The sequence below is a fragment of the Drosophila sechellia genome, chromosome X (genome assembly GCF_004382195.2).
Source record: "Drosophila sechellia strain sech25 chromosome X, ASM438219v1, whole genome shotgun sequence".
Classification (NCBI taxonomy): domain Eukaryota; kingdom Metazoa; phylum Arthropoda; class Insecta; order Diptera; family Drosophilidae; genus Drosophila; species Drosophila sechellia.
In genome coordinates this window covers 10920263-10947719 of record NC_045954.1, presented here as the reverse complement: position 1 = coordinate 10947719, position 27457 = coordinate 10920263, and the positions used below count along the sequence as shown (strand labels likewise).

The 27457-nt window shown below is 45.5% G+C and overlaps 10 protein-coding genes across 13 annotated transcripts; 5 read left to right on the top strand and 5 right to left on the bottom strand.

Annotated features, from left to right (window-relative positions):
- Positions 1-21: 21 nt before the first annotated feature.
- Positions 22-9858, bottom strand: LOC6617638 (cytoplasmic dynein 1 light intermediate chain 1). The gene is made up of 8 exons (XM_032724781.1): positions 9653-9858; positions 9071-9274; positions 3177-3367; positions 2710-3110; positions 2415-2644; positions 2231-2342; positions 1974-2159; positions 22-1912 (listed from the first exon to the last, which is right to left on the bottom strand). Exons 2-8 carry the CDS (start codon positions 9160-9162, stop codon positions 1643-1645), a joined length of 1482 nt encoding a protein of 493 aa, XP_032580672.1. The 5' UTR covers positions 9163-9274; positions 9653-9858; the 3' UTR covers positions 22-1642.
- Positions 4606-7714, top strand: LOC6617639 (armadillo repeat-containing protein 2). Its single transcript, XM_002041916.2, has 7 exons — positions 4606-5006; positions 5077-5275; positions 5351-5488; positions 5563-6188; positions 6253-6436; positions 6492-6722; positions 6787-7714. The coding sequence occupies exons 1-7, from the start codon at positions 4606-4608 to the stop codon at positions 7606-7608; spliced, it is 2601 nt and encodes an 866-aa protein (XP_002041952.2). The 3' UTR covers positions 7609-7714.
- Positions 9859-10552: 694 nt separating the features above from the next.
- On the top strand, positions 10553-11516 carry LOC6617637 (protein quiver). Its single transcript, XM_002041914.2, has 2 exons — positions 10553-10729; positions 10998-11516. Exons 1-2 carry the CDS (start codon positions 10669-10671, stop codon positions 11390-11392), a joined length of 456 nt encoding a protein of 151 aa, XP_002041950.1. The 5' UTR covers positions 10553-10668; the 3' UTR covers positions 11393-11516.
- A 210-nt stretch (positions 11517-11726) lies between these two features.
- Positions 11727-15017, bottom strand: LOC6617636. The gene is made up of 4 exons (XM_002041913.2): positions 14601-15017; positions 14490-14525; positions 12322-13813; positions 11727-12221 (listed from the first exon to the last, which is right to left on the bottom strand). The coding sequence occupies exons 1-4, from the start codon at positions 14736-14738 to the stop codon at positions 12079-12081; spliced, it is 1809 nt and encodes a 602-aa protein (XP_002041949.1). The 5' UTR covers positions 14739-15017; the 3' UTR covers positions 11727-12078.
- Positions 15018-15992: 975 nt separating this feature from the next.
- On the top strand, positions 15993-19655 carry LOC6617635 (GTP-binding nuclear protein Ran). Its single transcript, XM_002041912.2, has 3 exons — positions 15993-16097; positions 18142-18640; positions 18717-19655. Exons 2-3 carry the CDS (start codon positions 18206-18208, stop codon positions 18930-18932), a joined length of 651 nt encoding a protein of 216 aa, XP_002041948.1. The 5' UTR covers positions 15993-16097; positions 18142-18205; the 3' UTR covers positions 18933-19655.
- Positions 19638-20375, bottom strand: LOC6617634. Its single transcript, XM_002041911.2, has 3 exons — positions 20243-20375; positions 20012-20174; positions 19638-19877 (listed from the first exon to the last, which is right to left on the bottom strand). Exons 1-3 carry the CDS (start codon positions 20337-20339, stop codon positions 19796-19798), a joined length of 342 nt encoding a protein of 113 aa, XP_002041947.1. The 5' UTR covers positions 20340-20375; the 3' UTR covers positions 19638-19795.
- Positions 20376-20778: 403 nt separating this feature from the next.
- LOC6617633 lies at positions 20779-22686 on the bottom strand. 2 transcript variants are annotated; one of them, XM_032724252.1, is made up of 3 exons: positions 22597-22686; positions 21263-21395; positions 20779-21198 (listed from the first exon to the last, which is right to left on the bottom strand). In XM_032724252.1, the coding sequence occupies exons 1-3, from the start codon at positions 22604-22606 to the stop codon at positions 21078-21080; spliced, it is 264 nt and encodes an 87-aa protein (XP_032580143.1). In that variant the 5' UTR covers positions 22607-22686; the 3' UTR covers positions 20779-21077. The 2 variants fall into 2 exon arrangements, with proteins under 2 accessions (XP_032580143.1, XP_002041946.1); XM_002041910.2 differs by lacking the exon at positions 22597-22686 and adding an exon at positions 21802-22041.
- Positions 22656-24323, top strand: LOC6617632. 3 transcript variants are annotated; one of them, XM_032724250.1, is made up of 3 exons: positions 22656-22743; positions 23576-24014; positions 24079-24323. In XM_032724250.1, exons 2-3 carry the CDS (start codon positions 23728-23730, stop codon positions 24185-24187), a joined length of 396 nt encoding a protein of 131 aa, XP_032580141.1. In that variant the 5' UTR covers positions 22656-22743; positions 23576-23727; the 3' UTR covers positions 24188-24323. The 3 variants fall into 3 exon arrangements, with proteins under 3 accessions (XP_032580141.1, XP_032580142.1, XP_002041945.2); XM_032724251.1 differs by having other exon boundaries at positions 22658-22743; positions 23637-24014; XM_002041909.2 differs by lacking the exon at positions 22656-22743 and having other exon boundaries at positions 23388-24014.
- Positions 24324-24426: 103 nt separating this feature from the next.
- LOC6617631 lies at positions 24427-25218 on the top strand. The gene is made up of 3 exons (XM_002041908.2): positions 24427-24618; positions 24687-24795; positions 24864-25218. The coding sequence occupies exons 1-3, from the start codon at positions 24552-24554 to the stop codon at positions 24952-24954; spliced, it is 267 nt and encodes an 88-aa protein (XP_002041944.1). The 5' UTR covers positions 24427-24551; the 3' UTR covers positions 24955-25218.
- Positions 25219-25892: 674 nt separating this feature from the next.
- LOC6617630 (putative protein TPRXL) lies at positions 25893-27028 on the bottom strand. Its single transcript, XM_002041907.2, has one exon. It carries the CDS (start codon positions 26831-26833, stop codon positions 25988-25990), a length of 846 nt encoding a protein of 281 aa, XP_002041943.1. The 5' UTR covers positions 26834-27028; the 3' UTR covers positions 25893-25987.
- Between the last annotated feature and the right edge of the window lie 429 nt (positions 27029-27457).

Sequence of the window (27457 nt, the reverse complement as noted above, 5' to 3'; positions counted from 1 at the left end):
AAATAATTCGCTTGCACAAGGTTTTTAATTTGCTCTGGGTTTCCGTTTTATATATTTGTATATAATGTTATACAATATATTTAATATAATTATTTTGTATTTATACATAAAAATAGTTTCTGTAGCACAAATCATTCAGTTAATTTTTCGTTTTTATTTTTTGTTAATTATATATATTTTCTTTTTGTGGTTGCTTCTAACGACACACGGCATAGAGCGAGAGGCAAAGAGTTGAATGCGGGAGGAAGAGCAGTGGAGAGGTCATGAAAAATTGTGGAATATTATGGAAACTATATCTCCCGACGAGAAGAGCATACATATGGTGGAATACATATGGCAAAAGGAAAGCTACTTCTCGATTCGAATCATAGAGTAAAATAGAGTAATCTTCGCCTGGCGAGATGCGATCCAGCCTTGGTCTAACAGGGTCTCCTCGATCAGGACACATGCATGCGTACCCTCCGTGATCCACGCTCGTTTAAAATGGCTTAAATAAAAACTGGCTTTAAAATGAAGACGGACTGCGGTTGCTCTTCTGGAGCGGATAACGAAAGAGTTCTACATTAAAATCGAAGGGATTGAGGAGGCATAAAATTAATTACAATGGGCTTCGTTGGTTGGTGTGTTGCTTGGTTGGTTGGTTGGATTTGGATTTGGATTTGGAACAAAAGCAAACTTAAAATGTACACATGTCAATGGAGGAGCGCCTCGAAGTCTCCTGGTATAAATACTAATGTAAACGTCTCGCCTACCGAATCGACAGAAGTGTGAGTGGGTGTGTGTGTAAATAATTAATATAATTAAAAAGTACATACAGGCTAGGGAGCAAGCCATACTCATCATCGCAGGGATCTTGAATCGTGTTCGAATCTCTCGTTTGTCTGCCGTTTGTTAATTACATTTTACAGCTCATTAAATAATTTATTATACAAATGTGTGTGTGGACCCGCGAACGAAAAAAAAACCTACTTCACTTTATCCTTATCCTTAGCGTTATCATTATCGTTACCATTATCATTATCCTCTCTCTATTTCTCGGTCTGTCATCTCGCCAAGGCCCTTTAAACACATGCAGAGCGGGGCCAGCTGCGCTGGGAGGAGTACAACAAGATGCCTCGCAGACAATTTCCCTTCTTCAAATAGAAAACATTTTTCCTAAGCTTATCCATTAAGTGGCGAATGTCTCAACTCTTGTTCAGCGTTGTTTCTCATTCCTAGTTTTCCTTTTGTTTTTTTGTTTAATTTCTTAGCGAAAGTGTTTGAGTATAAAGCAGAAGGCTCGCAAAAGAATCACTAGTGGCTAGGCAACCCATCAAATGAGTACCTTGAAAGTTTTAAAGTGGTTATGCAGAACAATCTCTGGGCATTGATCACGTTCCGTGAAGTTAAAAGCTAGCCCCCGCGAAACTGATAAAAAGACCGTACACCAACTAGATGACCATTGAATTATCCAGGGCAGCTGTTTCCAATTATGATCCCTTTCGCGGCTGCCCAGCTATCCTGCGACTCTCAACGAGTCTCTGCCCTTCACTTGATGCTTAAATAACGGTTTCATGCTGTTGTGGTTCTCTCGTTGCTGCTGCCGTTGCTGTTCTGCTGTTATGCTGTGGTGTGTGTGTTGCTGCTCCTGGTTGACTACGGCTCAACAATCACTCTGCGACATGTCGATCTCCTTTTTCACGCTGCGCGATAATCGATCCAGCTCGGCGGCCGCATCTGTGCGCACGGCCAGCTTCTCGGGCGTCATTACTGCATCCGTACCGTTGGCAGTGCGACCCGGACCCGCCGGATTACCCGCTGCGCCGGAACCGCCGCCACCCGGACTGCCCGACTTTTTGTGCAGCAGCGAGTTAAAGAAGTTGGCCAGAACACCTTCGGCGCCGGGCGTTGCTGGCGTCAGCTTGGGATCAATCTGAAAATGGGTTAACGATTGAGCTTTATATGCACTTTTGGTGTGCATTGGGCGTACATACCTTTTTGGGCGAACTCTGTCCCGTGGTGCCGGGCGTTCGGGGTCCGCTCTTATTGCTGCCCACGCCCTGCGATCGCAGTGGCGACTCACCGCGCACCTGGTCGCCCTGCTTGAGGATCTCCTGCTGGCGTGCCAGGAACGCCTGCTCATCTTCCGTCTGCACTTCCGCCTCGCGATTGGAAACCGCCTGGAAGAGTGGTGAAATATGTAAGCAATGCCTCATAGCATTTTAGCAAATGAATGAATGGAGTAACATACCTTTCTAGTTGGTGGCGATTTGATAATGTCTGTGTAGGGATTCTCGGCCTTGACTCCATGCATATTCTCGTATAAAATACTAATCTTCTTCAGGCTATCCCAGCCAGCCGGACTGTTGGGATACAAAGATAAGTAAAATGCTAATTATGGCAACTAGTGCAAAATAGAGAAAAGGGACACCCACATGAGTACCGCATCCTTCTCAACGACTAGCGCTGGCGTACGGAATGGTAGACCATAAATTCGATGCGTCAGATACTTGTAGAGGACATCACAGTTCTTGTCTTCCTTGACGCTCGTGTAGAAGAGCGAAGTGCCATGCCGCAAGCAGAAGTTACGTATCCACTGCTGGATGAAGTCAAAGTGCTCGTCACGATACTCGTACTCCTTCTCTAGCGTGGTCATGTAGTCCGTCTATAAAAGCAAATCCAAAGATTAGAGATCCGTAATAGTTTTCAATATTTCCATGTCGCACTCACCTTTGTGACCACAACAACGATGTCCAGGCCCAAATTTGTAATTAGTGCATCCTCCGTCAGCGGCAGCAGGTCATCCTCGTCGATCGAGTTGTTGCGCATCGTTCGCTTGACGGGGGAGCCCGGATCCAGATCGTCGCCCACCTCACAGTAGCTCTGCCACGTGGTGGTCAGTCGCTGGCGGGCCGCCTCCTTCTCTTTGGCGTCCAGCTGCAGGCTATCGATGTGCTGGCCCAGGACCTTGATCCAATGGTTTAGCTGCTCCAGCCAGCCCCACGGCTGCGTCATCGAAACGGTGAGGATGACGAGTGTGTGTGCATAGTTCGTTTCGTTGAGCGCATAGTGAAGCAGGTTTGTGTGTCCTGGATCACCGTCCAGGACCCAAACGCCCAAGCGCGTCATGTCTGCAATAGAAGCAACATAAGATCAATTACTAATTGCAAAACTTCAACAGATATCGGATCACTCACCGTCTCTGTACTCATCCTTGACATCAATGTAGGCATACTCCAGGCCGGAACCCTTCTTCGGATCCTCGACGCCCTGCAGTTTGGCAATGAGTGTCGTCTTTCCGGTGGCATTGTCGCCTAATACTAGTACAGATTTGTTTGATGGAAGTTTTGTGCTGCCCTGTGTTTGTACTTCATTCAATATCGCTGACCTGCAAGAAATAAATTCGGAATTTATAAATGCAACTTGCTTAGTTTGTTCAAATTTAATGAGTGGGTTGTTCAGCAAAGTAATCCCCCACAGAAGTCTTTAAATCTAAGCAGTTGAAATACAAAGCTATGTTCCTAGTATTCCATATATCCAGAAGTAAACTCATTTTCGTAGCTTTTCCGCTGACACACGTAATCGTATCCAGGTCAGAGCTCCGTCACTCATTCGCATTTCCCTTTTCGCAACATTCCGGCCATCAAGTTAATTGGCGGACCCCCAAATGGAGCCCCCCAGCACCTTTATTATATGCTTCAGCCACGCCTCTCATATTTACCACCCCAAAGTGTTTCAATATTTGATATATAGTTTTGCATGCGATTTTCGAAACGTCGCTAGACGCTGTCTGGCAATTCAATTAGACCAATTAAATAATTTTTCAATTGTTGTGAATGTGATGGTTGGGAATACTTTTCTGCTCCAACACAATGTCCGGTCCTGTCCCATCCAGGACATGCAAATCGACCACAGGTACCTGCTCTGCTGCTCCGCACGTTACCGCCGTATCTCCCGCTTTCTCCACAAGACTACGACGACTCTGACTATACTATGGGGAATATCGATTGCCCAACCGAGCAGCACTTTTCGAGTTCGTGGCGATTGTTTTGTTTTGGTCGGTTCCTTTATTGAAAGCGGCGCTTTCTCATTTACGTACCAATATGGCACAGTGGCTCGGGATTTATTAATTCACATACATATGCAAAGATATATAGAGTGGGTTAAGTTCACTCTATTCTTGTTAATACATGGATTCCATTAAATCTTATAAGTTTCTACCATTTCCTTTCGAAACTTTCGATCATTTTCGAGAAGCAATTAAAACCCACAGCCTTCTCTGCAATTTGCCTTATCCTTTCCCATTGCGTTGACCCACTTTGGGGCAATAGACCACCTGCGTCCCACTGTACAGGCAGTGGTAAGTGAACGCTTTAACGTTCTCCATTTGGTGGTGGCTATTTGGTTGGCTGGTGCTCGGTGGACTCCTTCGCTGGGGCAGAGGTGTTGGCTGGGGTGGAGTGCTAGCCCGTTGGCATGGTGCACGCGAAAAAGCCAAACGAAACGTAAAATTTCCAGGCAAACCTCCTCGCTGCCTGCGAGGAGTCCATCGAGAACTGTTCGTCGCGCTGGTCGAGTGTTGCACTGTTTTCTCAATATTAACAAATTGGAGTATTGCGATCCAGGATGAGTTTGCTATTGCGGCGACGTTCGCGCAGCGAGACACGTCCTCAGGCGAATCCGGCGGAGATGGCCAAGCAGCCGGCGGACTCGGACAAATCGGACAGGCAGCAGCAGCTGGCGAAGCACCACCAGATGCGCCACCACCAGCCGCATGCCAGTGAACAGAGTCTGAACAAACTGGGCCTGGTGTCCAGTGGCACCAGTGGAATGGGCAGGCGCAAGACATCCGCGGAACTCATAAGCGAGGCCAAGATGTTCCTGGGCGAATCGGTGAACGCCGTTCCACTCTTGGCCACCGGTGGTGCTCGTTTGGTCAGCACTCGACGACCCATTACGCCCCGCGAATCGGGACGAGTTTTGTATGGCAAAGTTGCCCTTGCTGGGCGGCCACCAAGTGCCTTTTCGTAGGTTACCCATTGCTAGATTCCATGGCACAGGCATTCATCCGTTTCCATTTCTTCTGGCCTCACATAGCATGCGTTATCTGCAGAACGAGAAACCATCGACGCCCCGCCAGTTGCCGGCTCTATCGGGTTCCGTATCTGCCACACCCATGCCCACCCGGAATGGAGCTCTGCTGTGTCAATCCAGCACGGAAACGCTGATCGAACTGCTCAAGCAGCACAGTGGTTTGAAGGATTGCAGCGACGAGACAGTGCAGCACATTAATGCGGTCAGTTTCCAATAAGTATTTCATCATTTTCTTCAATAGAGCAAGTGGTTCGACTATTAATTATATTGCTCACAGATCCTCCAGGAGCTTTATACACGCGTGAGAAAGCAGGAGCGCAACTACAAGCGTGGCTTCATCCTAGGAGGACTCTACGGTTTGGTGGAATGTACTTCACCACGAGTCCTTTTGGCCGTGGCTCGCGTGGTTTTGGCTGTGAGTCATCATCCATTTGGACATTCCACTCGGGATTTCCCCCATTTTATTTGAATACTTTCAAATCGCTTTAGCTTCGTGTGACGGGCAGCAATCTCACGGGTGCATGCAAGCTGATCTTCAAGGTGGCCAGGCACGAGCAGCATGACGCCCTTTTCCACGAACACGACGTTCTGGAGCTGCTTATCGATGGTTTGGGACACGCATCGCCACTGGATGAACCGGAGGCTTGCATTTATGCCTATGGTTGCATACGCTTCCTGACCGCCAGCAGTGCCCAGGAGCGGGATGATGCCCTCAACCGCAATTGGATTGGTTTGGAGACCTCCGGCGAGAGTCATTCGCTGCCCATTCCTGCTCTAATGCCACCCGCTCTATCGGCCATATCGAGTTCGCTCTGTCCCAGGAAATTGACGGGTCAGCAAACGTTGGTGTCCCGCCTGGCTCGCCATGGCGCCGTGGAGCTGATGATACTGCACCTGCAGATGTTGAATGAGGCGGGAGCCACAAAACGCCTACAGGGACCACCGCTACACACCCTCTATCAACTGTCGGCGGCCATGAGGGCTCTGGCAGATGTTTCCCAGCAACAGCAGCGTCTGCAGCTCCAACTGCAATTGGCATGTCCACATCTCATTCGAGCGGCCGAGGTATCCATGGGCGAACTGGAGGTCCAGGCCAATGTGGTGCGCACACTCAGGTGGGTTTCCATCTCATTCTTCTGGGGCAAGATCTAACTGAGCTGTGATTATTCCAATTTTTAGTGTGCTCTCGGAGGACTCTGATTGCTGTGAAACGCTGCACAACTATGCTGCCAGGATTGGCCTGCTCCTGGGTCCTTCGTGTGCCGGCGGTGGGCAGTGCAGTGAACGTCTCTTGGCGGTTCTAAGTCGTTTGGGCTACATGCTGGGCAACATACTGGCCAAACACGAATCCGCGCGCATACAGGTGAGTTTTTAAACACTTTAAGTTGGAATGAGTTCCATTTACTATTCCCTTTTAGTACTTTCACAACGATGTGGCCATGGAGTATCTTCTAAATGTCCTGGAACAGCTGAACGAACGCTCACCCAGCAGTGTGTCCCATTTGGATGCTCAAATCAAGTTGATACGAGTGGTGGCCAATATGAGTGTGAATCCGGAGGTGGGCGCAGGCTTGGGCAATGTCCGTTCTTTGGGCGCCGTGCTGCTGCAGCTTTTGAGCAAGACCAGTGAGGAGTTGACCAAGAAGAAGGTGAGTTTGCGGTGCATAATCCTGGCCAGAAACTAATAGCTTTGCTTGCTTATCTATGGTTTAGTCGCCGGAACAGCAGGAGCTTCTGCATGCCACCTTGGGAGCCCTGCACAATCTGTGCTTCTACCAAGACAAACAGGCAGCTGTGCAGCCGTTGGCCGAGGGATCCCTGCAGAGTTTGATCGACGACCTGTCCGCCTCGTTGGCCAAGGTGTTGGGCAACTGTCAGACGTCGGTGACCAAAGTGGAGCTGGCCCGTGTGCTGGGTAACCTGACGAGGAACGAGCAAGCACGTCGTTGTTTCTGTGCCGCCGGTGGATTGCCACTGATGGTGCAGCAACTGACGAAGCAGGCAGCTGGCCAGGATTATGAGCTCCGCACCTGTGCCATTGGTGTCCTGGTGAACCTCTTGGGCGATGGCGAACAGCGAGGTCCTTTTCTGCAACTGCGCGGAGCGGAACTGCTGTCGCTACTGCTGCGTGGATCCCTGGAGCAGGAGGATTGGTTTCTAGCCAACATTGTTTGCCAGGCCCTCTGGAATCTTCTCATCGACGGCCATTGTGCGGCCAATCTTTGCCAGAGTGGTAACATACTCGATGAAGTAAGTGATCTGCTGGCCGATTATCTCGATGAGGATCGATTATCGCCCGGCGATGAGGATAACGATAACGACGAGGATGATCCGGAGCGGGAATCTGAAGATTTAAATGCAACGGATACGGATCCGGAAGCGCACGATGCCTTGTGGGAGGATTTCGCACTGGTCGCCACTGATTTGCTGGAACGCATCCAAAACAACTTCGATAGGCAGCAGCAATCGCAGGCATCGCTACCCCAAAATGCCGATAACGAAGATGATAACGATGTATTTATCGAGGAAATGTAGTATCAGTTCGTTTGATAGTTTTTAGTGTTTCTATGCAAACCAGCATCATTATTGGATAAATATCATTAAACAAATTATCAAAGCCAATAAAAAATGTTTCGAAATAGTTGTCTGCATTCGAGATTTAACTGGGATAATGATATGCCCTTTGTAGCATCATTACCAAGTAAAACATTGATTATATGCCCCAAAACATAAACAATGAAGACTATCTCAAGTTCTTAGTGTTTCGAGACACTATGCTACAAACTCGGGCTGTTCAATAGAAACCTAATGTATTCGAAATGGTTCGAAATCCATACTTCTACTACATATTTTTAAGACAGTAGTTAGCTTTTATTAGAAGCACAATGTAATTTGAAACCTAAATATCAAATGATTTCTAAAAAATCTCGATTCCCATCCATTTTTTGGACAACTGCTATTCCGTATTTTACTGGTAAATTATGTTAACAAGTGTAGTTTAAGCCAAACGACATATTCAGGTGATGACAACATCGTTTGCACTCACACACACACCAGCGGAAGCCAATACACGCACATCTTAGAGCCAAGTTTGGAATCCAATTGGAATCGGTCTTATTGGCGGACGGCCCATTAAGCTGGGTTTTATTTATAAGTATGAGTGTAGAAAAACTGATAAAGCGAAAAAAAAATGGTAAACGCTGCCCTCGATTTGTTGCTTTTTCTTGTTGTTTAGTGAATTTATGAATCATCCCCGCACATTGTTGCTCTTTTCGGCCTCTCTCCCCTATCATTTTGCTCTCTGTTTTTCTTTGTGAGCCTCTTTATCTCGCCTACCGCTGTCTTTGCCGTATTTTCGTAATACTATTTATTCGCGCATTTTGTTTATTAATTTATAATCGCTAAAAAGCTGGCAAATCTTTTTGCAACATTTGAGGTTAAGTAGAGGAATATTGGTAGAAAAAGAAATGACAACATGCCAATGAAATCAGCTGGTTTGCGGCTCCAGAAAAAAGAAAAAAAACTGGGAGTTGCCGGCTATCGGAAAGCAAACTACAAAGTGCAAGACGAAAAACTAAGTAGTATTAGTTACCAACGTGCAGAAGTTTAAGATAGTAATAGTAGTAGTAGTGGTGGCAAAAAGCAACTAGCGAACGTCATTTTAAAAGAAAGTTATCAACAAATTGAAGAGAAATATAAAGCGCCCTCTCCGAACTTTTTTTTTTTTGTTTATCTTCTCAGATTCTCTCGTTTGGGATTAAATTTTATTTATAATGGTTCAAAGAACATACTTTTCCACCTCGAACTACCTAATCATTTGTTCTATAGTTTCTGTTTTTTGGTAACTGATCTCTTGAGTTATCTTGGTGCTTGCATTTTGGGGGATTACGCATATATCACTTTTAGTTGATTGATTTTGGGGTTTCAATTGGGGTTGTGTTGCTTTTTTGGGGGGTTAACTTGCTGAAGTAGTCGCTACTGCTGCAATTGCACTCACCATAGGTTCTCCTTTTCCGCGTCCGCATCCTTTTTCTTCGTGGTAAAGGATGATGTCAGCGCATTCGTTTGCGTCCCACTGTTCATCGCCATGTTGTTGTTGTTTTTGTTGGTGCTGCAGCTGCGGTGCTCCTATTGGAACGCTCTCCACTCCTGGCTGGATCCAATTGGGAAACGGGATGTGCTGGCGCTGCAACAGAGAGTGCTAAAGAGAGAGAGGGAGATTGGAAGAGAGGGGGAGAGAGGCAAGATGAGAAACAGTTGGCAAACAAAAACAAACACATGCGCGACAGAGCGAGACGGCTGCCAGGTGTCGGCTGCATATGATTTAGCAGTCTATTTAAATAATTTTACTGCAAGGCTGCGCACTTGTATTATTTTTGTTTAATTCTCTATGCATTTGTCACCGCGCTCTCTCTCCCACCCACTCTCACTTGGAATTCTGTTGCTTTAGTTACGACGCACAGCTGCTGACAAATTCGCAAAATTTCCTCTTCTACTCACTCTCTCTCTCTCTCTCACTTTATTTTCTTTCTTTCCTCCTTTCTGATTGCCCACTTTTTTTATTCCGTTTCCTACGTACGCAGTTTCTCACGCTCTTCGCTCTCCTCTCCGATGAAAACTCGCGCCCTGGATTTGCACGCACGTCCTCTCCGCTGGACAGCTTTTCGATCGTTCCAATTGGACAAGGCAAACTTAAATAATATAATGTGTATTTATGTGGAGAAGAGCCGCGTTCGTGTGCGTTTCCACTGGAGTTTTGTCAGCGCCGTTGCGTCGTCGAATCTGACTGCCTCTCCTCTTCACTGCTCTTCTTCTTCACTTTTGCTTTGCTTTGCTTTTTCTTTCGCACCAATTATTCGTGTAGAAATACTGCAAAAAATACTGATACCAAAAGGCCAGCCGGGTATGGTCACACTCGGCACTAGCAGGTGCGGGAAATAACGTTCCCATAACAATCACTTTTATAACAATTTCCTATTTTTATTAGAACTTTTCTCCCAGCTTTTGTTTCTTTATATGGCAAGATGGAACGCTTTGGTCGAGGTGCTGACTATCAGATACCCGTCAATTTACTTCGAATCACGAGTAACTAATAAATAAAAAGTAAATATTTCAATAACGATTTGACGCTGCTCATAGGTGTCGCTTTGATCTCATTGTGAACTTTGTTCACATCTCCAACAGATGGCGTTGTGGCAAAGTTACTATTTCTGGTATCTACTGAAATTCTACCAAACACTTATGCAAGTTTGCAATACTATCGATGATTTACTTAAAATCTGCTAGCTTTATTTTTGAAATCTCCCATCGATAATTATTTAGTATGATTAGTATGATATTTTTGATAAAATGATGTAAGTTTTATAAATAATTTAAATACACATATACATAATAAATTTAATTATATATATATATATATTAAATAAAATATTAATTTAGTTTTGCAAAAGCTTTTTACCTTTGGTGTCGGTGCAATTCCTGCGCCTGGTAACACTAATTCACGATTAATCTTCCTTGATTTTGACATTTACATATATTTATTAAATATATTATTCATTATTGACTAGTTAGTAGGCGAAATAAGAAAACGGGACCATGCAATTTACGGGCCATTTACTGGCTGTGATTTTTCTCATAAGTTTGGTCTCAATCGATGGTGAGTTCGTGTTCTCGTTGAAGTCTTTTGTTTAGGTTGCGTATGTGTTGTGTGTATGAGAGATATGAGAGATATAATTAGATTTTCACATGGGAAAAACGGCGAAAATCAATTAAAAACTAACTTTTTCCAATGCATCGTTTTCCCATTTGCTTAATATTTCATTAAATATTTAAAAAATTTATAATTTTCATTTTTAATCTACTTTTAGATTTTTAAACCCATGTTTTAAAATTTAATAAATAAATATTTGAACCTTTAATTGTAGGCCTCCTGCGCCGCTGCTATCAGTGCCGATCCCGCGGCGAACTGGGCAGCTGCAAGGACCCCTTCACCTTCAATGCTACGGACGTGGAGCAGGAGCCGGGAGTGGCGGCAATCCCGTGCGCCAGCGGCTGGTGCGGCAAGGTGATCGAGGGCGGCGGCACCTATGCCATCGACGACTACGACCTGGCCATCCAGCGGATGTGCGTGCAGCGCGGTCCGGACGACAACATGGACCGCTGTGCGGACACCATCTACAACTACAAGAAGGTGTACATGTGCTTCTGCCAGGGCGACCTGTGCAACGGCGCGAGGAGCTGGTCCAGTGCACCTGCGATGATTCTCATTCCCGTGGTGCCGCTGATCGCCTCCTGGCTGCTCCAGCGGATGCGAAACTAAACTCTGTTTGCCTTCTGTGCTCTTAGCCAACAATGTGTATATATATATCTTCCAATACTCAGCAACACTTAATGCAATATCCACAGTTCGATAAATACAAACTATTTTTGGTTAATACTTAAAATCGAATGTTCTTGCTCTGCTCAAGATTTTATTGCCGTTTACAGGGCATTTTTTCGTAGCATAAAGATTCATTCAGGCAGGCAAGGATCACTCCAATCGCAAATAAGGTACATTCAATATGTAATCATGATTATAGCTACATATGGCATAGATCCCGACTTCGGGTCAATCAGCTATCAGTGGAACAGACAAAGAAACGACACATCCGCGATTATTCGCAAAAACACAATATTATATGCATATATTTAATTAAATCACTCCTTCGAGTAGATACAAACTTTTTTCTTAATTATGAGAGTGTAGGAAAAAACTTAACTTCACTTAAACCTAAATACTATCCCTCGTCCTTGCTGAAAAAAGAAAGACAAAAATGTATGAAAGACGAGCGTGGAGCTGCAAATTCGCGTTGGAGAGCCACAAGAAGGAACAGAGGGAGGCGTCTTATAAATGCCTATGTCCATTGGACTGAGGAGGCAACTAGGGTTGATTCAAAAATACACATTCCTTTGTGAATGAGAAACAAAAATTGGGTATTGAACATCATTGGTTCACGTGGCAACGCGCTACTTCTCCAACTTATCTTTCTCGCGCAAGCATGGGGGGCAGCGAGAGTTCTGCAGCTGCATCAGCTGGCGATTTTTGGTGAACTCGTGGCAGTCCATGTGGTATAATCCGCTGCACAAGTGGCAGTACATCGCTTCGGTCTCTGGGAAAAAACAAGCATTAAATGGGTAATACAAATTCCAGAGAACCAACTCATCAGAGCAGCTGGCTCAAAAAAATAATCTAGTTGGTTGGTGACTCACCCACACGACGTTTGCATTCGCGGCACTCGCGGCATTTGCGGCACTTGGAGGCACCGCCTTCTTTATGCTGACAGGCTGATGAAGACGCAGTTCCCGATGCGCCAGATCCTCCTCCTGCGCTGCTCTTCTCCGTAACCTCGTCCGGCGACTTGCTCTTGCGTGTGTACGTCCTTTTCGAGTTGGCCTGCAGACGCTTCTCCGTCGGCGAGAGAAGGAATTCGGACTTCTCCTTGTTCTTCTTCTGACCACGAACGCCCATGACCAATGCGTCCACGGCATTCAACTGCTGGCCATAGTGGAAATCCACACCGCTGGCATTCTGAACGGTGCGACGCTTGCGCTTCGAGTGGCGCTGACTGAGCTTCTTGAGCACCTCCGGCGAGTAGAGCTCAAAGAGGCCGAGGAACGTCTCCTGGCCGTACTCCTCCGGCTGGGTGCGGCTCTCGCGCGGCTCATCGCGCCACTGGGCGGCGGATGCGACGCGTCTTTGCTGCTCCTGCTGCAGCTCGGCACTGGAATCATCGGAACTGCCGGATGACGATAACGCTGGCTGCGGCTGTCCACTGGCTGTGGGCGTTGGCGAGGATTTCCTGCGCGTGTTTTTCGTCTTCACGGTATTGTTCTTCGCCGTCCCCTGACTAGACATTTGTGGGATGGTCTTCTTGGCTGCCTGATTGGCGGCAGCATTCGTTGGCTCCAGCGATGGCGGTGTTCCCTTGCCATCGCTCGTCTTGTTCTTGTTGCGACCGTTCTGCAAACTGGTGATCTCCAGGTCCTCCTCGTCGTCGAACAAACGTGGCTGCTGCTTCGTCTTTCTGGCTCTCCTCAATGCCTGATGCAAGTTCTTGCGACTCTGGGCCACGACCTGAAAGTTCACTGGTGCAGATTCAGCTTGTGGTGATGGAGGTACTGATGGCACCTCAGCCACCGCGGTTTGGGTTATGGGCGCCAAGGGCGGCGGTGAGCTGCGGGTGATTTTTTCCCGCTTGACAGTGGTCGAATCCAGCGACCCTTTCATCAGCTTCGACTTCGATTGTGGCGGCGGCGGTGGCACTGGCACTGTTGCCTCATCGGCTTTGAGCCACTCTGGCTCCGGCTGAACGGCGGCGATCTGCTGACCCAATCCCTTAACCGGCGGAGCCAGCATCAATGGTATATTCTCATCCAATTCGCTGAGCTTGAGCGGCGGCATGCCGGCCTCATCGTCCTGGCTCAGCAGGAAGTGCTTGCGAATGAGCATCTCCTCGGTATCACGAGCCATCACCGACTGCGGCGTGATCTTGTAGCTGAGATCGCTGATCAAAGGCACTACCTGGGCGGAAACGTGCTCATTGGCGATTTCCGGCAGGAACACGATGTTGTTCTCCTTCAGCTTCACGGAGAATTCCATTAGGCTATCGTTGAGGCGTAGCAGCAGGAACTTCTGCTCGGCATTGATCTCGTACACCTCCTCCTCCAGTTCGTCCAAGATGCGACGCATCTGTATTGGATCCTAATGATGGCAAGAGCGTGAGTGTCACATTAGGCGTGGCTGGGATTGTTAGGTGGAATCAGCACAGGTGCTAATGGCCATCAAAAACGATAATGGCCATTAGCACTGATCAAAACAGGGAATACATTTCAATTACAATTGAGGTTGGTATTGATGGATAAGGACGCACTTTGGGAAAATATTGAAATAAAGCGGAGTTAATGCGCATTAATGCTGTTAAGAAATCAGCAATATTTGCTCATATAGAATGTATTATCTGATCGAATTCCTCACATACATATTGCTCATATGTCTTCTTTGCAAGAAAAAAACCAAAAATAAGCTTAACGTAAAAAAGTGAAAGTAATTGCGACAAAATTCGGAGTTGTGAACGCGGTTCCTTTGGAAATTAATACATTTGACCCAATTTTAGTGCATTATTAGTTTTGCATAAAACGCAGTTGCCACTTTCAACTCTACAAAATTCTCGCGTATACATCAGTTTCTTGGAAATGGAACACTAAACAAAGTACTACGTTTCATAGCTTCATCTACATACAGTTCTTTGAGTTGGGTTTCTTTTTATAGGGAAAGGGGGGTGTTCTACAGGCGTCCACCTTCACCCGGGGGGATCGGGGATTCATGTGGCGTTGGGAACAAAGTACAAAGACTTGCAGTCTTTTGGCGTTAAACCCACCGCATCCGCCTGCTCATCGAAGACCTCCGAGACCAACTGCGTAAGTGGAGAACAGAGACAAAGGAAACGAATATTAGCTGCTGTTCGCCAAGGAGCACTTGCTGCACTTACCGCGTGGACCTTGAGGAAATCGCGCAGCGAACGCTGGCAGTAGATGAGGTCGTTCTTCAGATCCAGCGGCAGCACGAAGTACTTCTCCATGTAGTACCTGAACTTTGCGTCCTTGCGCTCCTTTTGGAACTTGCTCATCTTGGTCCGATTATATGGACGTTATATATTTAACGACGGATATCGTGCGAATCACGCACGCGACTGATTTCGGATGCGTTGCATTTGATTCACTTGTGGGAATTCTGGGCGAATTTTCACAAGGGAGTATGGTGGGATTTAAAACCGAATGTGGTTGTATATATGGTAGATTGGTCACTATATTCTTAACTTAACAATAAACAACAATTTAAGACAAAAAAAATATGTGTTGCACCAACTGGTAGCGTTGCCAGATCGGCGACACAGAACAATGTGCGAATTTTGAAGCTAACTGTTAATTAGGTGCATTTGGAAAAATAAAATCGATGTGCGTCAGTTTAACGTCGATAAGTTAGCATCGATGGCGGAACGGTGGAATTTATGAACATGGGAAAGTTTTTATTAATTTATTTTTTTGTTATTTATAGCTGAGTTCTAAAAATTGCAAAAAATTTTAAGAAAAGAAAAATCTAACTATCTATGTACGATCTTAGTTTATAGTACGTATATAAAATATATTAATAAAATATCGGCTACCCACTCCTTGGCGAATATCTTTACTCGCAGAGCGTGTTCCAAAATGCACGCTAGACCATTTTAAAGAACATTTAAGGACAATCTGATGTCCCACAAATGATGGCGGAATGGTGGAATATTTGAACATGGAGAAGTCCTTATTTATTTATTTTTTCGTTATTTGTAAATGAATTCTGAAAACTGAAATTCATTTATGTTTGTTCTTGTTCACAGAGCCTGTCCCGGAATGCCGTGCTTATAGGCTTATGTAGGCCTATATAAGTAATGATACTGGAAAAATTCATCAAAAAGTTATTTACAGTTTTTCAGAAAATCGCCTACAAGTGGGAGGAGTTTAAAGGCATTTGAAAATGCCACCTTCTCTAGTACAAATACCGCAGCCAATAAATATCATGAACCGCTTTATTAACAATAAGAGTTCTGCCCTAACTTTTAATATTTATTTATTATTATTTATTTTATTATACCATTATTTAAATTTATTATTTAACTCAGCTCACAGAGCGTGCTCCACGTCTTACTGTATCTGAAAAGTCGAGGAAATTTTTTGTTATTTCTGTTACTACGCGTTTACGTGTATTTGCTACACCATATATCTCATATATAACAACCAACAATAATAACAAATGGTGTGGATGGTGTGAATGGTTCATAAGAAGGCTTCAGAATTTGGAACCTCTCGACATTTGCACTGTCACACTGGCCGATAACGAAAACATCGAGGCAACAGCTACACTTAATTTATCACTCAAGTCTGGCAGCACTGCGTTGTGTTTCGACAAAAGAAGAAATTTGTGGTTTCCGAGGAATTAAGAGCAATATGTAAGTAGAACTACAAAATGTGCGTTAAGTTGTGTGCAAATTCGCTGCCAACCTGGCCAATTCGCCATCGTGATGTGAATGAGTGCTCGTTCATGTGCGGCATGACGCCAGTGACGCCTCAAATCTGCATGCAATATGGACGACGGCGTCCCTTCGCCTGGAATTGTGTGCTATATTCCCGGCCCGGCGGTTTCTGTTGCCTGTCCGGACGGGCACCGCCCACCCGGCTTCTGGCCACCAAGTCCAGCCGGTCAACAATCCCAGTTGCCGGTTAGAGTTGCAGAAAACAAGTGGCGTGTAGAGCTTCCAGAGATTTCGCTGACCAAAAAAAACGAAAACGACATGGTGCCGCCTCGTGCTGTTTTCCCTGCTTTTCCGGCTCGTGGCAAGCTATGCAGTGGAAAAGCGCCGTCCAGTTAGGACTGTCAGCTTCATACTCCACACTGAAGCAGGACAAATGTCCTTGTCCTTTGGCCATCGAAAGATTTTCGCCGATTGCCATGCCATTCGCATTTTGTGAGGTTAAACATGAATCGCAAAAAAAAAAAAAAAAAACGGCAATGAATTTGCTTCATGTTTCTTCTGCCGGCGGCAACGTCGCCGTCGTCGTCTGTCTGCGTCTGTTTGACTCTGTGTGCGTGTGCGTATGTGTGTTAGAATTTGATTTGTTATTTAGAATATATAAATGCGATTGGCGATTTTCACGTGAATCGCGACTGCTGCTGTTTGCCAGCCAGCAAATGAGCTAAGAAAACGCTGCACTATTTGTATGTCGGCATTTTTATTTTTTTGCCGCGCTTCGCAGCGTCCACAGGTTCTCACCAATACGAGTGCATGCGTGTGTGTGTGTGTGTGCGCGCGCGTGTGTCTTGTAATTTGCCGGCGTTACAGGCGGCACTCTAAATAAGGAATTTCCTGCTTTTATGAACAGTACTGGAATTTCGCAATCTTGCAATCCTTACAAAATTTACTCACTTCTGCCTCCAAAAGGAATGAGTCAGCAAATGCCATTTTCAGCGTTTTACGAAATATTTCCATTCAAATTGTACACCTCATTTCAAATTGATGAAATTGATCATTATTCCTGCTGAACATATGGTCATCTTTATTGATGAATTTGTTAGTTTGCTTTAGTTCCTTCAGAAAGTACTTCCTACTTATGTTAGTAAATAAATTTATATATGGCCATTTCATTCAAAACCATAACTTCTTAAATTTGTTCATATCTTTGATTACAGTTCGTAGTAAATAATAAACAAATGTTATGTTATATACAGTTCAAGTTTCTTTAGCTCGAAAATGTTGTTTACACTGCGCTTTTCTTCGAATGTTTTGAATGTCTCCAATGCTACACCAAATATTCCGAAACTTATGCCATGCGTTTATGCGCGCTAATTATTTGCGAACAGAAATGTCAGCATATATTACTTCCTTGTTATTTACGTTGATTTCCTATGCTCGGGTTTAAATTAGTATTGCCCAGGTCAATTGTGGGTCAGAGCCGCCGTGGGTTTTCCGGGTCTGCTCCTTTTGTGTGGCAAACTGTTTTGGGCTGCGCATAAACGTGGTGGGAATGTGTGCGAGGATGCAGAGTATATCCTTCCGCCTCCCTGACATTTGCCGCCGCCTTGTTGTTGTTGTTGTTGTTTGGTGCGCCTGGCATTTCTGCTTACCTGCACACGCAGCCAGACCCTGTGGCCATCTCGCTCTGGCTCGGCATCTCGGCCTTCTTTTCCTTGCAGGCTCAGCGGGAGCGGCAGCTGCAGTGTCCTTTGTCGTTATCCTGCTCGCTCCTCGCCGAACAGCTGGTCGCTGTCCTTGGCGGGCTTTGACGCATCCATTGTGCACGTCACATTTTGGACGGCTCGCAGGACGGGCAGTCAGTCGCCTGGCGCTCGCCGAACCAACAACATCCTAGCCCACACATTCCGCTCCTGTTCCTGCTCAAGCTCCGCTACACTATATATATCTATATAGAAATATATAAAGTAGCATAGTAGTTGCAAGTTGCTAACCAGCCAAAACGCTATCGTTCCATCTGCAGCTCACGGCTCCATCGTTAAAGTCCAGAAATATAGCATAAACGAAGACTCCGAGTACTTAGTAGGATGGCTCAGGAAGGTCAGGATATACCCACATTCAAGTGCGTGCTAGTCGGCGATGGCGGCACCGGCAAGACCACCTTCGTCAAGCGCCACATGACCGGTGAGTTCGAGAAGAAGTACGTGGCCACACTGGGCGTGGAGGTGCATCCGTTGATCTTCCATACCAATCGTGGCGCCATCCGTTTCAACGTGTGGGACACCGCTGGCCAGGAGAAGTTCGGCGGCCTGCGCGATGGCTACTACATTCAGGGCCAGTGTGCCGTCATCATGTTCGATGTTACCTCGCGTGTCACGTACAAGAACGTGCCCAACTGGCACCGCGATCTGGTCCGCGTCTGCGAGAACATACCAATCGTCCTCTGTGGCAACAAAGTCGATATCAAGGACCGCAAGGTGAAAGCAAAGAGCATCGTCTTCCACCGAAAGAAGAACTTGCAGGTAAATTAGCAACATTTTGAAGGTTCATTTTAAGTTGTTAACGCTATTGTGTTTGTGTCTCTTTTTCATCGAACAGTATTACGATATTTCTGCCAAATCGAACTACAACTTCGAGAAACCATTCCTCTGGCTGGCGCGCAAGCTGGTTGGTGATCCCAACCTGGAGTTTGTCGCCATGCCAGCCCTGCTGCCGCCCGAGGTCAAGATGGATAAGGATTGGCAGGCGCAGATCGAGCGCGACTTGCAGGAGGCCCAGGCGACCGCACTGCCCGACGAGGACGAGGAGCTATAAGCCTATTTGTAGTTAACTTAGAGCGAAATCCGGCTTGCACGAACACACACATACACACACACAGAACACAACACCAAACCACACCGAACACACAACACACAACACACTGAATCAAGAGGAGATGAAGGAACCGGTACGGAGCAGAATGTATCATTAGCAGTTGTGTTCTACTGGTTACACCATCGAGTTTACCAGCCCGTTTATGTGCTTCAATCGATCGATGGGAAACAAGCAACTATTCTGGCGTCGATTTTAGGTTTCCAATCCATTAATAAGTCGGTTATAATTGATTTTTTTTTTTGTTTGTTTCCTTATACGTTGGCTCTTGGCAAAGAATAAAAAAAGTAATTAAAAAGGTAAAGCAGGCAGGCAACAGTAACTTAGTCGAAAACCAAGAGAGAAATAAATAGTCACGGCACGTATTTTTTTAAAACTATAAAACAATGTTCTTTTCCACCCAACAAAAAAAGAAAAAAAAAGTGTGAATGTTAGAAACGAGCGAGACGGCATGCTCGGAGCGGCGCACGGGAGCGAGCGAGAGCGCAATAGCTGGCCAATGAACTGAGTTCCCAAAGGAAAAATAATACTATTGAAAAAAAAAGAAAGGAAAACACTGGAAACTATGAGAAAATTACCTATAGAAAGGCCGCCGAATTCACATCCACATGTTATTAATCTAAGGACTGAAGAAATAAAAAATAAACGTCGAAGAAAAAAAACTAACCGAACGCAGCTGTATTTGCATTAAATATAGTTATCGCATACCCTGTAATTGAAACGTAGCACATATATTCCGCAAGCTAAGCGTCTACTGTTTACATTTCTACATTTGAATACACTTCTCTTAATGAAACTCCTTGGATTTAGGGACACTTGAGGCAGCAGGCAGGGAAAACTCCGGTGAATCGATCCTTGTTGCCGCAGGTGACCTTCTGCTGTGCACAGCTGCAAAAAGGTATTGTAGATGAGAATCTCCTGAAGATCAGGTCAAAGTTCAGCTGGGAAATATTTAGTTTTCTTCATCGTTTTTAGATGCGAATTGGGTTGCTAATTAAGATCCCCTGCCATGATGCACTTACTCCTCCACAATGGTCTTGAAGGTGTCCGTGCAGATGGCCCGCTTGAGGCACTTGCCATCCTTGCCGAAGTCCACGTAGTCCTGTCCGCGTCTCAGCAGCGGCAGATACTTCAGGAATATGGTCTCATCCTCCGAGTTGCGGTATGAGCACACGGGTTCGCTGGCTACGTACAAGAAACATATATATATATGCCATGTGGGACAGTAGCAGGAGATCCCATGGCCAGCTCACCCGCATCGGCGGTGGGCAGCAGTGCCTGCGGTAGCAGGAGCGCCAGCAGCAGCAGGACGGCCGCCAGCAGCCAAATGGATCCGCATCGGTTGTGCATCTTTGGAGCGCGGAGACGATACTGAGCCGAGAGCTGGCCCTGCCCGTTGCCTATTTATAGGTTGCCCAAAAGAGCCACTTGGAGCGCGGCTCGTTTGCGAATCAGCCGTCGTGATTTGCATTTTGAGCTGCTTGATTGAGTGGGATTCCGCTGGCACTTGCTAATTGCTTAATTGCCAGGGAGGCGGACTGGTCAGATGCGTAGTTTCCACAGAGAGTGTGTGCTGTTCCAGATCGTACAAAGGTGTCCAAATGGATCATGGTCTGAAAGAGAAGAAGATGCAGTTGACTGAATCGAATGGTTAACCATTGAATTTTGAGCATAAATCCAGAAAATATCCGCATAAAATCCAAGAACATGGTTTAGTTTAAAGCAAGATCATTATATTTATTATAAATTATTTATGTTTTATATTTTTATATTGGCTTTACTTTTTTTTGTACGATTTTAGGCTGATTTTAAATCAACAAATTTTGTGGATTAACTACTTCAATTAAATCGAACTTATTTTTTGGCTTGAAATATATACAATGATTTCCCTTTTACGGTTTTTGTAAAAATAGATGTATATATATATTTCCGGTGAGAAAACAAAAAAACATAGAACACTAAACCTATCAACATAAATACGCAATTAAACTTACAAGTAATATTTAACAAACATTGTGCCAAAATAGAAAATGTACAATACTCGCAAGTATGTTTATATAATAATACTAAGCAGACAGGGGATCCCAGCTAGATGTAGTTGCTCTCGGACTCCTGGCACACCAGCTTGGGACAGCATTCCGGAAAGGTGCGTCGCATATCCGAGGCGATCCTGCACTTCTCCGTGGGCACCAGATTGTGGCGACCGCAACTGAGGTAAAAGTAAGTAATTATGCATTAGATATATATATTTCTAATAAGTGCTCTTAACTTACTAGCCAATTTCGAGGACATAGTCTGGTCTGCAGTAGATGGACTGGCAGTAGCCCTCGCGATTGATGGGCTTGTAGGACTGTTTCTTGGGTATGGCCTGGTTGAGCTCCTCGTAGTAGCACTGGCCAGGATAGTCTGGAAACATAAAGCACACAACGATCATTATCTGGTTGGAACTATAGTACTATATCCCTTTGATATCATATGGTATTGCTATAGTATCTAGAAGTCATTATAGATACTATAGTATCTAGAAGTCATTATAGATACTATAGTATCTAGTAGTCATTATAGATACTATAGTATCTAGTAGTCATTATAGATACTATAGTATCTAGTAGTCATTATAGATACTATAGTATCTGGATATCTAGAAACTATAATATATTCCTTTAATTCATATGAATTTGTTCATATGATATCACTTTCAAGTACTACAAAGTATCTAGTATCTAGTTTTCACTATTGTATCTAGTATCTAGTTTTCACTACAGTATCTAGCTACTATCTAGTATGAATATAGTATTCATTTCTTAACGACCTGGATGCACTGCATTTCCGCGGTAGGTGAGATCCGCCAGAGCGGCTCCGCAGATGCCCAGGAGCACCAGGAGACAGGCGACTCCGGCTCGCATAGTCGCCGAGGAGGATTGGGAGGAGAAGGAGGATGTGGTGGTGGTTTCTTCTTTGGCTGGATGAACTAAGAGCACGATTGCTTGAAATCCAAATCCGACTTGGCTGTTGAGCGCTGCCCGTGCGACTGAGTCAATTACAATTAATTGTTGTTGCTTTTATATAAAACTAATAATGAACCATGTGCGGCACTACCACGAGTATGTGGCACACATGTGTGTGCACAACCAGATAGCGATAGCATCTGCGGCTTTTGTTTGCCGACCGACTTAAGGCGTTCTCCGCTCTGCGCCGCCCGCCACCAGCTCTAGTTTAAATTAAGAATTTAAATTAATTAAGCCAGCCCTGAAAGCGAGAGTGAGTTCTGGCGGGGATCGGCCAGCAGCGGCGGAGTGAAGCGGGCAGGCGGAATCCCCGACAGCCAAGTGACACGGTTCGAGAAACGGTGGCAAGGTTGCGCGGTAATCACGGCACGCAAATAACTCTTTTGTGCCACCGAATTTCGGCCAGCTACACTTGGAGAAAGCGGATTGTCCAAGCTATGGTAATCTATAGTCTAAAAAAAAGTAATTATACACCTAGAATGCCTGCTTGATCCTGAATCCGATGTCAAATTTGAGAGGAATGTATGTATGTAGCCCATTTATTTCTCGCAGTGTACGTTGAGCACACAACACTTGATTCCCGGGTACGTAATACGTACCTAGATACATTTATGCAAATTTAATGGCACTCACGAGTCCAAGTGCATTGTGATTTCGTCTGGACTGTATTTGCATTAGTTAATTCCGCCGTGATTCGATTGGGATTGAATGGAATGGAGTCAAGTCCACGATTCCCACCAGAACTCGTAAGTTAAGATCTTCTAAGCGTGCATCTTCCATAACAGATTGCAGATTAAGGAGCTAATTAAGGTAGATACAATATCAATAGATAGATACAATATAGATAGACAGATTTAGTTTAGATAGATAGATATATACAGTATATGTAGATTGATAGATGCAGTATATGTAGATAGATTTAATATATGTAGATAGATATAATATATGTAGATAGAGATAGAGTATAGATAGATGATACAGTAGAGATAGAAAGATAGATTTAGTTTAGATAGATAAATAGAGTATACATAGATATATACAGTCCAGATGAATATATACTGTATAGATAGAAAGATACAGTATCGATAGATTTAGTATAGATAGATAGATAGATTCAGTTAAGATAGATATGTACAGTATAGATAGATAGATATAGATGGATAGATAGATAGATTCAGTTTTGATAGATAGATATAGTATAGATAGATAGATAGATTCAGTTTTGATAGATAGATATAGTATAGATAGATTCAGTTTAGATAGATATGTACAGTATAGATAGATAGATTGATACAGTATAGATTGACTTACTAACTATGATAGATACATTACTTAGTATGCAAAATAGTAGGATTATCGTATTAAGTTATTGTGACAGTTATTCATTTTTGTTAAAAACTTCTATTAATCCACTAGTATTTCCTGAAATAGTTTACCCAACTAATAATTAGTTACCCAGCTCCCAAATGGTTTAACCAATATTTGTTGATTGAGAAACTAACTTGTTTTGCAACTATCCCATGAGTGGAATGGCGAATACCTGATAGCATTTGCTTGGGGCATACTTTCCTGGTCTAGGCCAACATCCTCGAGTGCCAGCAAGTGCGATAACGTGGCACGCCACTTCCTCCGCTTCCAGATGACGAGAGCAAGGCAAACGTAGCCGAAATCGGAATCACGAGAGCGTTGATAGCCAGCTGATAAGCTGTTTGGGCCGCCGCCTATAAGAGATGGCTCCGGCGACGTCCCTATGCTATTCCACAACGAGAGCAACCATGTCCGGAGCACCTTGGATGTCCCTGGCTTTTGTGGCGTGTCTGCTGGCCGCATCGGTGGATGGCAATGGGTTCAGCACCCAGTATCGTGGTCACACGCAGCACCCCAGCCTGGCGGGGCACTGCCTCTACGAGGAGCTGGACCTGGCCGTTCCACTCAATGGCTACGTTCTGCCCTCCGGTCAGCAGGGCTACTGCATTCGCCTGGAGTGCACCGATGACTATCTGCTGCTGATACGCCAGTAAGTCTCGAGATTTGACCGCATGCCCTCAACTATATCCCACATTCCCCCCAATCCCTTCCAGCTGCGACAAACAGCCCTGGCCGCGACCTGGCTGTCACCTCTCACCCAACGACTATGATTTCAAGTTTCCCGAGTGCTGTCCGCAACTCGAGTGCTCCGACGAATACTAGAGACTAGATACTAGGTCCAAAAGCATCGATACTATCTCTATTTAAACTATAATCCATTGATCTTGTGGCAAAGTTAGCCAACCTACTAGTAAACATATAATCTTTAGTTAAATAAAAACGTACATAGCTTAAGGAACTAATGATGTTATCACTGGAACTGCAGCTGTTTCGCCAGCCTCCGGAACGAATCTGTACGTAACGAGAATTTTCCACCTATTTGATAAACCCGAGGACCCCTGTGAGACGCAATCGCGCGGGAGCACATAGATCTTGACCTTTCAGTCTAATCGCTGGCGCACCCCGAAACAAGTGGAACTATATAGTCGCCCAGCCGAGCGATCCGTTGATCAGTTAGCTACAAAATATGAAGTCCGTCACGTTCGTACTCTGCCTGCTCGTTCTGGGAGCCCACTCGCTGCTGGTGTTCGCCGGTAAGTGGATGCAGTGCATCGATGCCACAAACAATTCTAGCCCGCATGTTCCTCTTGTTCATTCGCAGTGGATTGCGAGATCGGTGGGCATCAGTTCAAGGCCGGAGAGAAGTACACGCCGGAAGGCCGCTGCCTGCAGTACACCTGCAAGGGACCCAAACAAGTGACTGCCTTGGGGTGAGTAGCTTTTACATGGATTGATGTCTCCTTGACTCACCCACCGCCTCGCCACTTGTGCCATCCAGATGCCCGGCCATCGCCTCCCTGAGGCCCTGCAAAATGGAAGAGGATCTGAGCAAACCCTATCCCGGCTGCTGTCCCAAGTTCAACTGCTGACAACGCCTCGCAAGAAGCAAGTTAGCCAGAGATGCGTTTAAAAAAACCAAAATTGCGCATTTATTTCGATTTCGATTTCGGGTTCGGTCTGGTATACATGCTTGAACTTAGTCGTATTTGCTCTCATACATATAGTAAATAATGTGTATACATATATAAATATTCTCGTGTCAATTGCCACTAATTCACCATTCCACTTGGACATGCACACTGTTCGCTTGCATAACAAGTATATATGTATAGATATATCTCTGCTTAACTACATCTACATATCTGCATTTGTATAGTTCTCTAAAATAACGAGGAGCAGCTCTATTATCCGGCAGTGACAAACTCGCACTCATCCTGCCCTGCATCTGCATTTGTATCTGCATCTCCTCGACGGCAGATACTCGTAATTAATCGCATTCACTAACGCAGACACACAGGAGCAACTGGGTCTTGCGTTTACGGATACAGATTAATGGGTATACGGTTGAGATACACAAAGTCCAATAACTTGGGCTGCAGCTGTACTCGTAGCATTGTCGATTTAACCGATTGTAACCTGAGCTAGTCTAAACATTCTTTAACTATGGTCCGGCGGCCCGAGGGCCATTAAGTTGATGGGGGCTTACAAGTTAGTACAAATTGCTACAGTTTAATGCTTAAATTGGGACAAAATGGATCTTTGCGTTTGCTATAGGCAATCTCTGGAGGCTCTTTTAATCAAATCAAAACTGAACTAAAAACAATGTGAAAATATAAAATAAAGAAACTAAAAAAAAATATAAATTTGGAAATAAAGCAACAAAATGCGAACTTAAAACCAAACAAAAAACGAAAATAAATAAAACCTTTGGAAAATATTGAAATTAAATAAATCCTATGATATTCCAGCGAAATGAACTCACAACTGTTACAAAGATTACCCATTTTGTCCGTGTTTTTTTTTTTGTTTGTTTGGGGGGAATTAACCTAGGTGAGGCTGATCCTCGCCTCCTGGTCCGTTTCACTCCGGCGTCGCCAGCTGCGGCGCCAGCGTCTCCTCCTCTCATTGGCGCGCCGCACGTTCCGTCTCCATGAGGCATTCGCGCACCAGGATGCGGGCATGGACAATGCCCCGCTTGAGCCGCTCCGTGGAGCTGCGCGAGCCCGTGTACGTGGGCCGTATGTCGCGGCCCATCTCCTCGATGACGGCCAGCAGCTGGGCGTACTTGGTCAGCCCATTGCCCGGGCCCACTGAGGGCAGGCTGGCCGTGGAGGTCAGCGGCGTGGTGATATTGGCCGAAGTTTGGGTAGTCACCACCACGGGCGAGGTTGAGGGTGGCGGGTACTTTAGCTGCGAAGAGCTCAGATTCAGGCCCATGCTCTGCCCATTGCTGCTGGAGGAGGTGGAGGAGACGCCGGCACCGGAATTCCGCTGACCACCATTGCTGGAGCACATGTTGGCCAGGGAGAGGGCCGCAGCTGCGGCGGCTGCCGGCGTGGCTGTCGTGTTCGATTGCTGCTGGAGTAGCGCCAACTGGGCCTGGAGGAACTGCGGGGAGTATTGGAGGGCAGCGACGGCGGCGGCAGCTGCTGCTGCATTGGCCGCTGCAGCGGAGCTCTGCTTGCTGGACGAGCTGCTGTAGTCGCTGGCGGATGAACGGTCCCGCTCCCGCTTGCCACCGCTGCTCGTGGAGTAGTCGGTGGCCGCGTTAGATGAGTTGGATCCGCCTCCTCCGCCACCGGATCCACGCGAGTGGTGGATGGCAGATATCTGGATTTGGGGCTGCTGCTCGCGCTGCTCCCGCTGCTGCTGGTAATTGTAGAAATTCTGCACTTGGCTGCGCGGAATCGGTGTCACCGTGACGTCACTCAGCTTGGACTCTACGGCCTGGATATCCATGATGTCCATGGTGGCGCTGGGCGTTGTGGTGTCTGGTGTCGATGTCGGTCGGTTGACGTGGCAACTTGGCTACGTCCAGCTGCTAATTTCGTTTTTCTGGCACACAAAACTACTAGTTTTTAGCGTTTCTTTTGGGGTTTATTGTTTTTTGTGATATGATATCGATATCGATATCAGGAGGCGTTATTACGCTTTCCCTTCAACGCACAAACAAATACACCCCCACCAACAAAAGTCGATGGTTGGGATGATAGTATCGATAGACAAGCGCGATGCGAAGTGCCCACCTGTTCGCGTCTCGAATGTGGATGTATCCACTGTACAAGCAATTTTTATATATGGACAGCTCTATGTCCATTGATAAATGGCTAAATGTTTTTGAAAAAGAGATAATTTACAGCCATTAAGCACAATCAAATTAAAAGAAGTAACACAAGTACATATACGATAATGATAAAACGGTAAAACCAAGCAAATGAATAACCATCCACGTCAAATAATATCCAGTTCATCTTGATAAGGCACTTATCAACCTTCAATATTGTTCTCCTGATAATTTGTCTAATTAAACAGCGAATTTTGCTAGGTCTTAAAAATAACGAACTTTATGCTTGTGTAGTGTTGTCTAGTTTC

Bases quoted from the DNA above. Each gene is read 5' to 3' on its own strand.
- LOC6617637 (XM_002041914.2), top strand. From the start codon at position 10,669: ATGCAATTTACGGGCCATTTACTGGCTGTGATTTTTCTCATAAGTTTG. The intron at 10,730-10,997 runs GTGAGTTCGTGT...CTTTAATTGTAG, and splicing joins AAGTTTGGTCTCAATCGATG to GCCTCCTGCGCCGCTGCTAT.
- LOC6617636 (XM_002041913.2), bottom strand. From the start codon at position 14,738: ATGAGCAAGTTCCAAAAGGAGCGCAAGGACGCAAAGTTCAGGTACTAC. The intron at 13,814-14,489 runs GTGGGTTTAACG...TGCCATCATTAG, and splicing joins TCGATGAGCAGGCGGATGCG to GATCCAATACAGATGCGTCG. The intron at 12,222-12,321 runs GTGAGTCACCAA...GTTTTTTCCCAG, and splicing joins CGAATGCAAACGTCGTGTGG to AGACCGAAGCGATGTACTGC.
- LOC6617634 (XM_002041911.2), bottom strand. From the start codon at position 20,339: ATGCACAACCGATGCGGATCCATTTGGCTGCTGGCGGCCGTCCTGCTG. The intron at 20,175-20,242 runs GTGAGCTGGCCA...TCTTGTACGTAG, and splicing joins GCTGCCCACCGCCGATGCGG to CCAGCGAACCCGTGTGCTCA. The intron at 19,878-20,011 runs GTAAGTGCATCA...ACCTTTTTGCAG, and splicing joins TTCAAGACCATTGTGGAGGA to CTGTGCACAGCAGAAGGTCA.
- LOC6617630 (XM_002041907.2), bottom strand. From the start codon at position 26,833: ATGGACATCATGGATATCCAGGCCGTAGAGTCCAAGCTGAGTGACGTC.
- LOC6617632 (XM_032724250.1), top strand. From the start codon at position 23,728: ATGGCTCCGGCGACGTCCCTATGCTATTCCACAACGAGAGCAACCATG. The intron at 24,015-24,078 runs GTAAGTCTCGAG...AATCCCTTCCAG, and splicing joins TATCTGCTGCTGATACGCCA to CTGCGACAAACAGCCCTGGC.
- LOC6617635 (XM_002041912.2), top strand. From the start codon at position 18,206: ATGGCTCAGGAAGGTCAGGATATACCCACATTCAAGTGCGTGCTAGTC. The intron at 18,641-18,716 runs GTAAATTAGCAA...TTCATCGAACAG, and splicing joins ACCGAAAGAAGAACTTGCAG to TATTACGATATTTCTGCCAA.
- LOC6617633 (XM_002041910.2), bottom strand. From the start codon at position 21,895: ATGCGAGCCGGAGTCGCCTGTCTCCTGGTGCTCCTGGGCATCTGCGGA. The intron at 21,396-21,801 runs GTCGTTAAGAAA...TTATGTTTCCAG, and splicing joins CGGAAATGCAGTGCATCCAG to ACTATCCTGGCCAGTGCTAC. The intron at 21,199-21,262 runs GTAAGTTAAGAG...CTTTTACCTCAG, and splicing joins TATGTCCTCGAAATTGGCTA to TTGCGGTCGCCACAATCTGG.
- LOC6617639 (XM_002041916.2), top strand. From the start codon at position 4,606: ATGAGTTTGCTATTGCGGCGACGTTCGCGCAGCGAGACACGTCCTCAG. The intron at 5,489-5,562 runs GTGAGTCATCAT...AAATCGCTTTAG, and splicing joins TGGCTCGCGTGGTTTTGGCT to CTTCGTGTGACGGGCAGCAA. The intron at 6,723-6,786 runs GTGAGTTTGCGG...TCTATGGTTTAG, and splicing joins AGGAGTTGACCAAGAAGAAG to TCGCCGGAACAGCAGGAGCT.
- LOC6617631 (XM_002041908.2), top strand. From the start codon at position 24,552: ATGAAGTCCGTCACGTTCGTACTCTGCCTGCTCGTTCTGGGAGCCCAC. The intron at 24,619-24,686 runs GTAAGTGGATGC...GTTCATTCGCAG, and splicing joins CTCGCTGCTGGTGTTCGCCG to TGGATTGCGAGATCGGTGGG. The intron at 24,796-24,863 runs GTGAGTAGCTTT...TGTGCCATCCAG, and splicing joins AAACAAGTGACTGCCTTGGG to ATGCCCGGCCATCGCCTCCC.
- LOC6617638 (XM_032724781.1), bottom strand. From the start codon at position 9,162: ATGGCGATGAACAGTGGGACGCAAACGAATGCGCTGACATCATCCTTT. The intron at 3,368-9,070 runs GTGAGTGCAATT...TATTTCTTGCAG, and splicing joins GCGGAAAAGGAGAACCTATG to GTCAGCGATATTGAATGAAG. The intron at 1,913-1,973 runs GTATGTACGCCC...ACCCATTTTCAG, and splicing joins GACAGAGTTCGCCCAAAAAG to ATTGATCCCAAGCTGACGCC.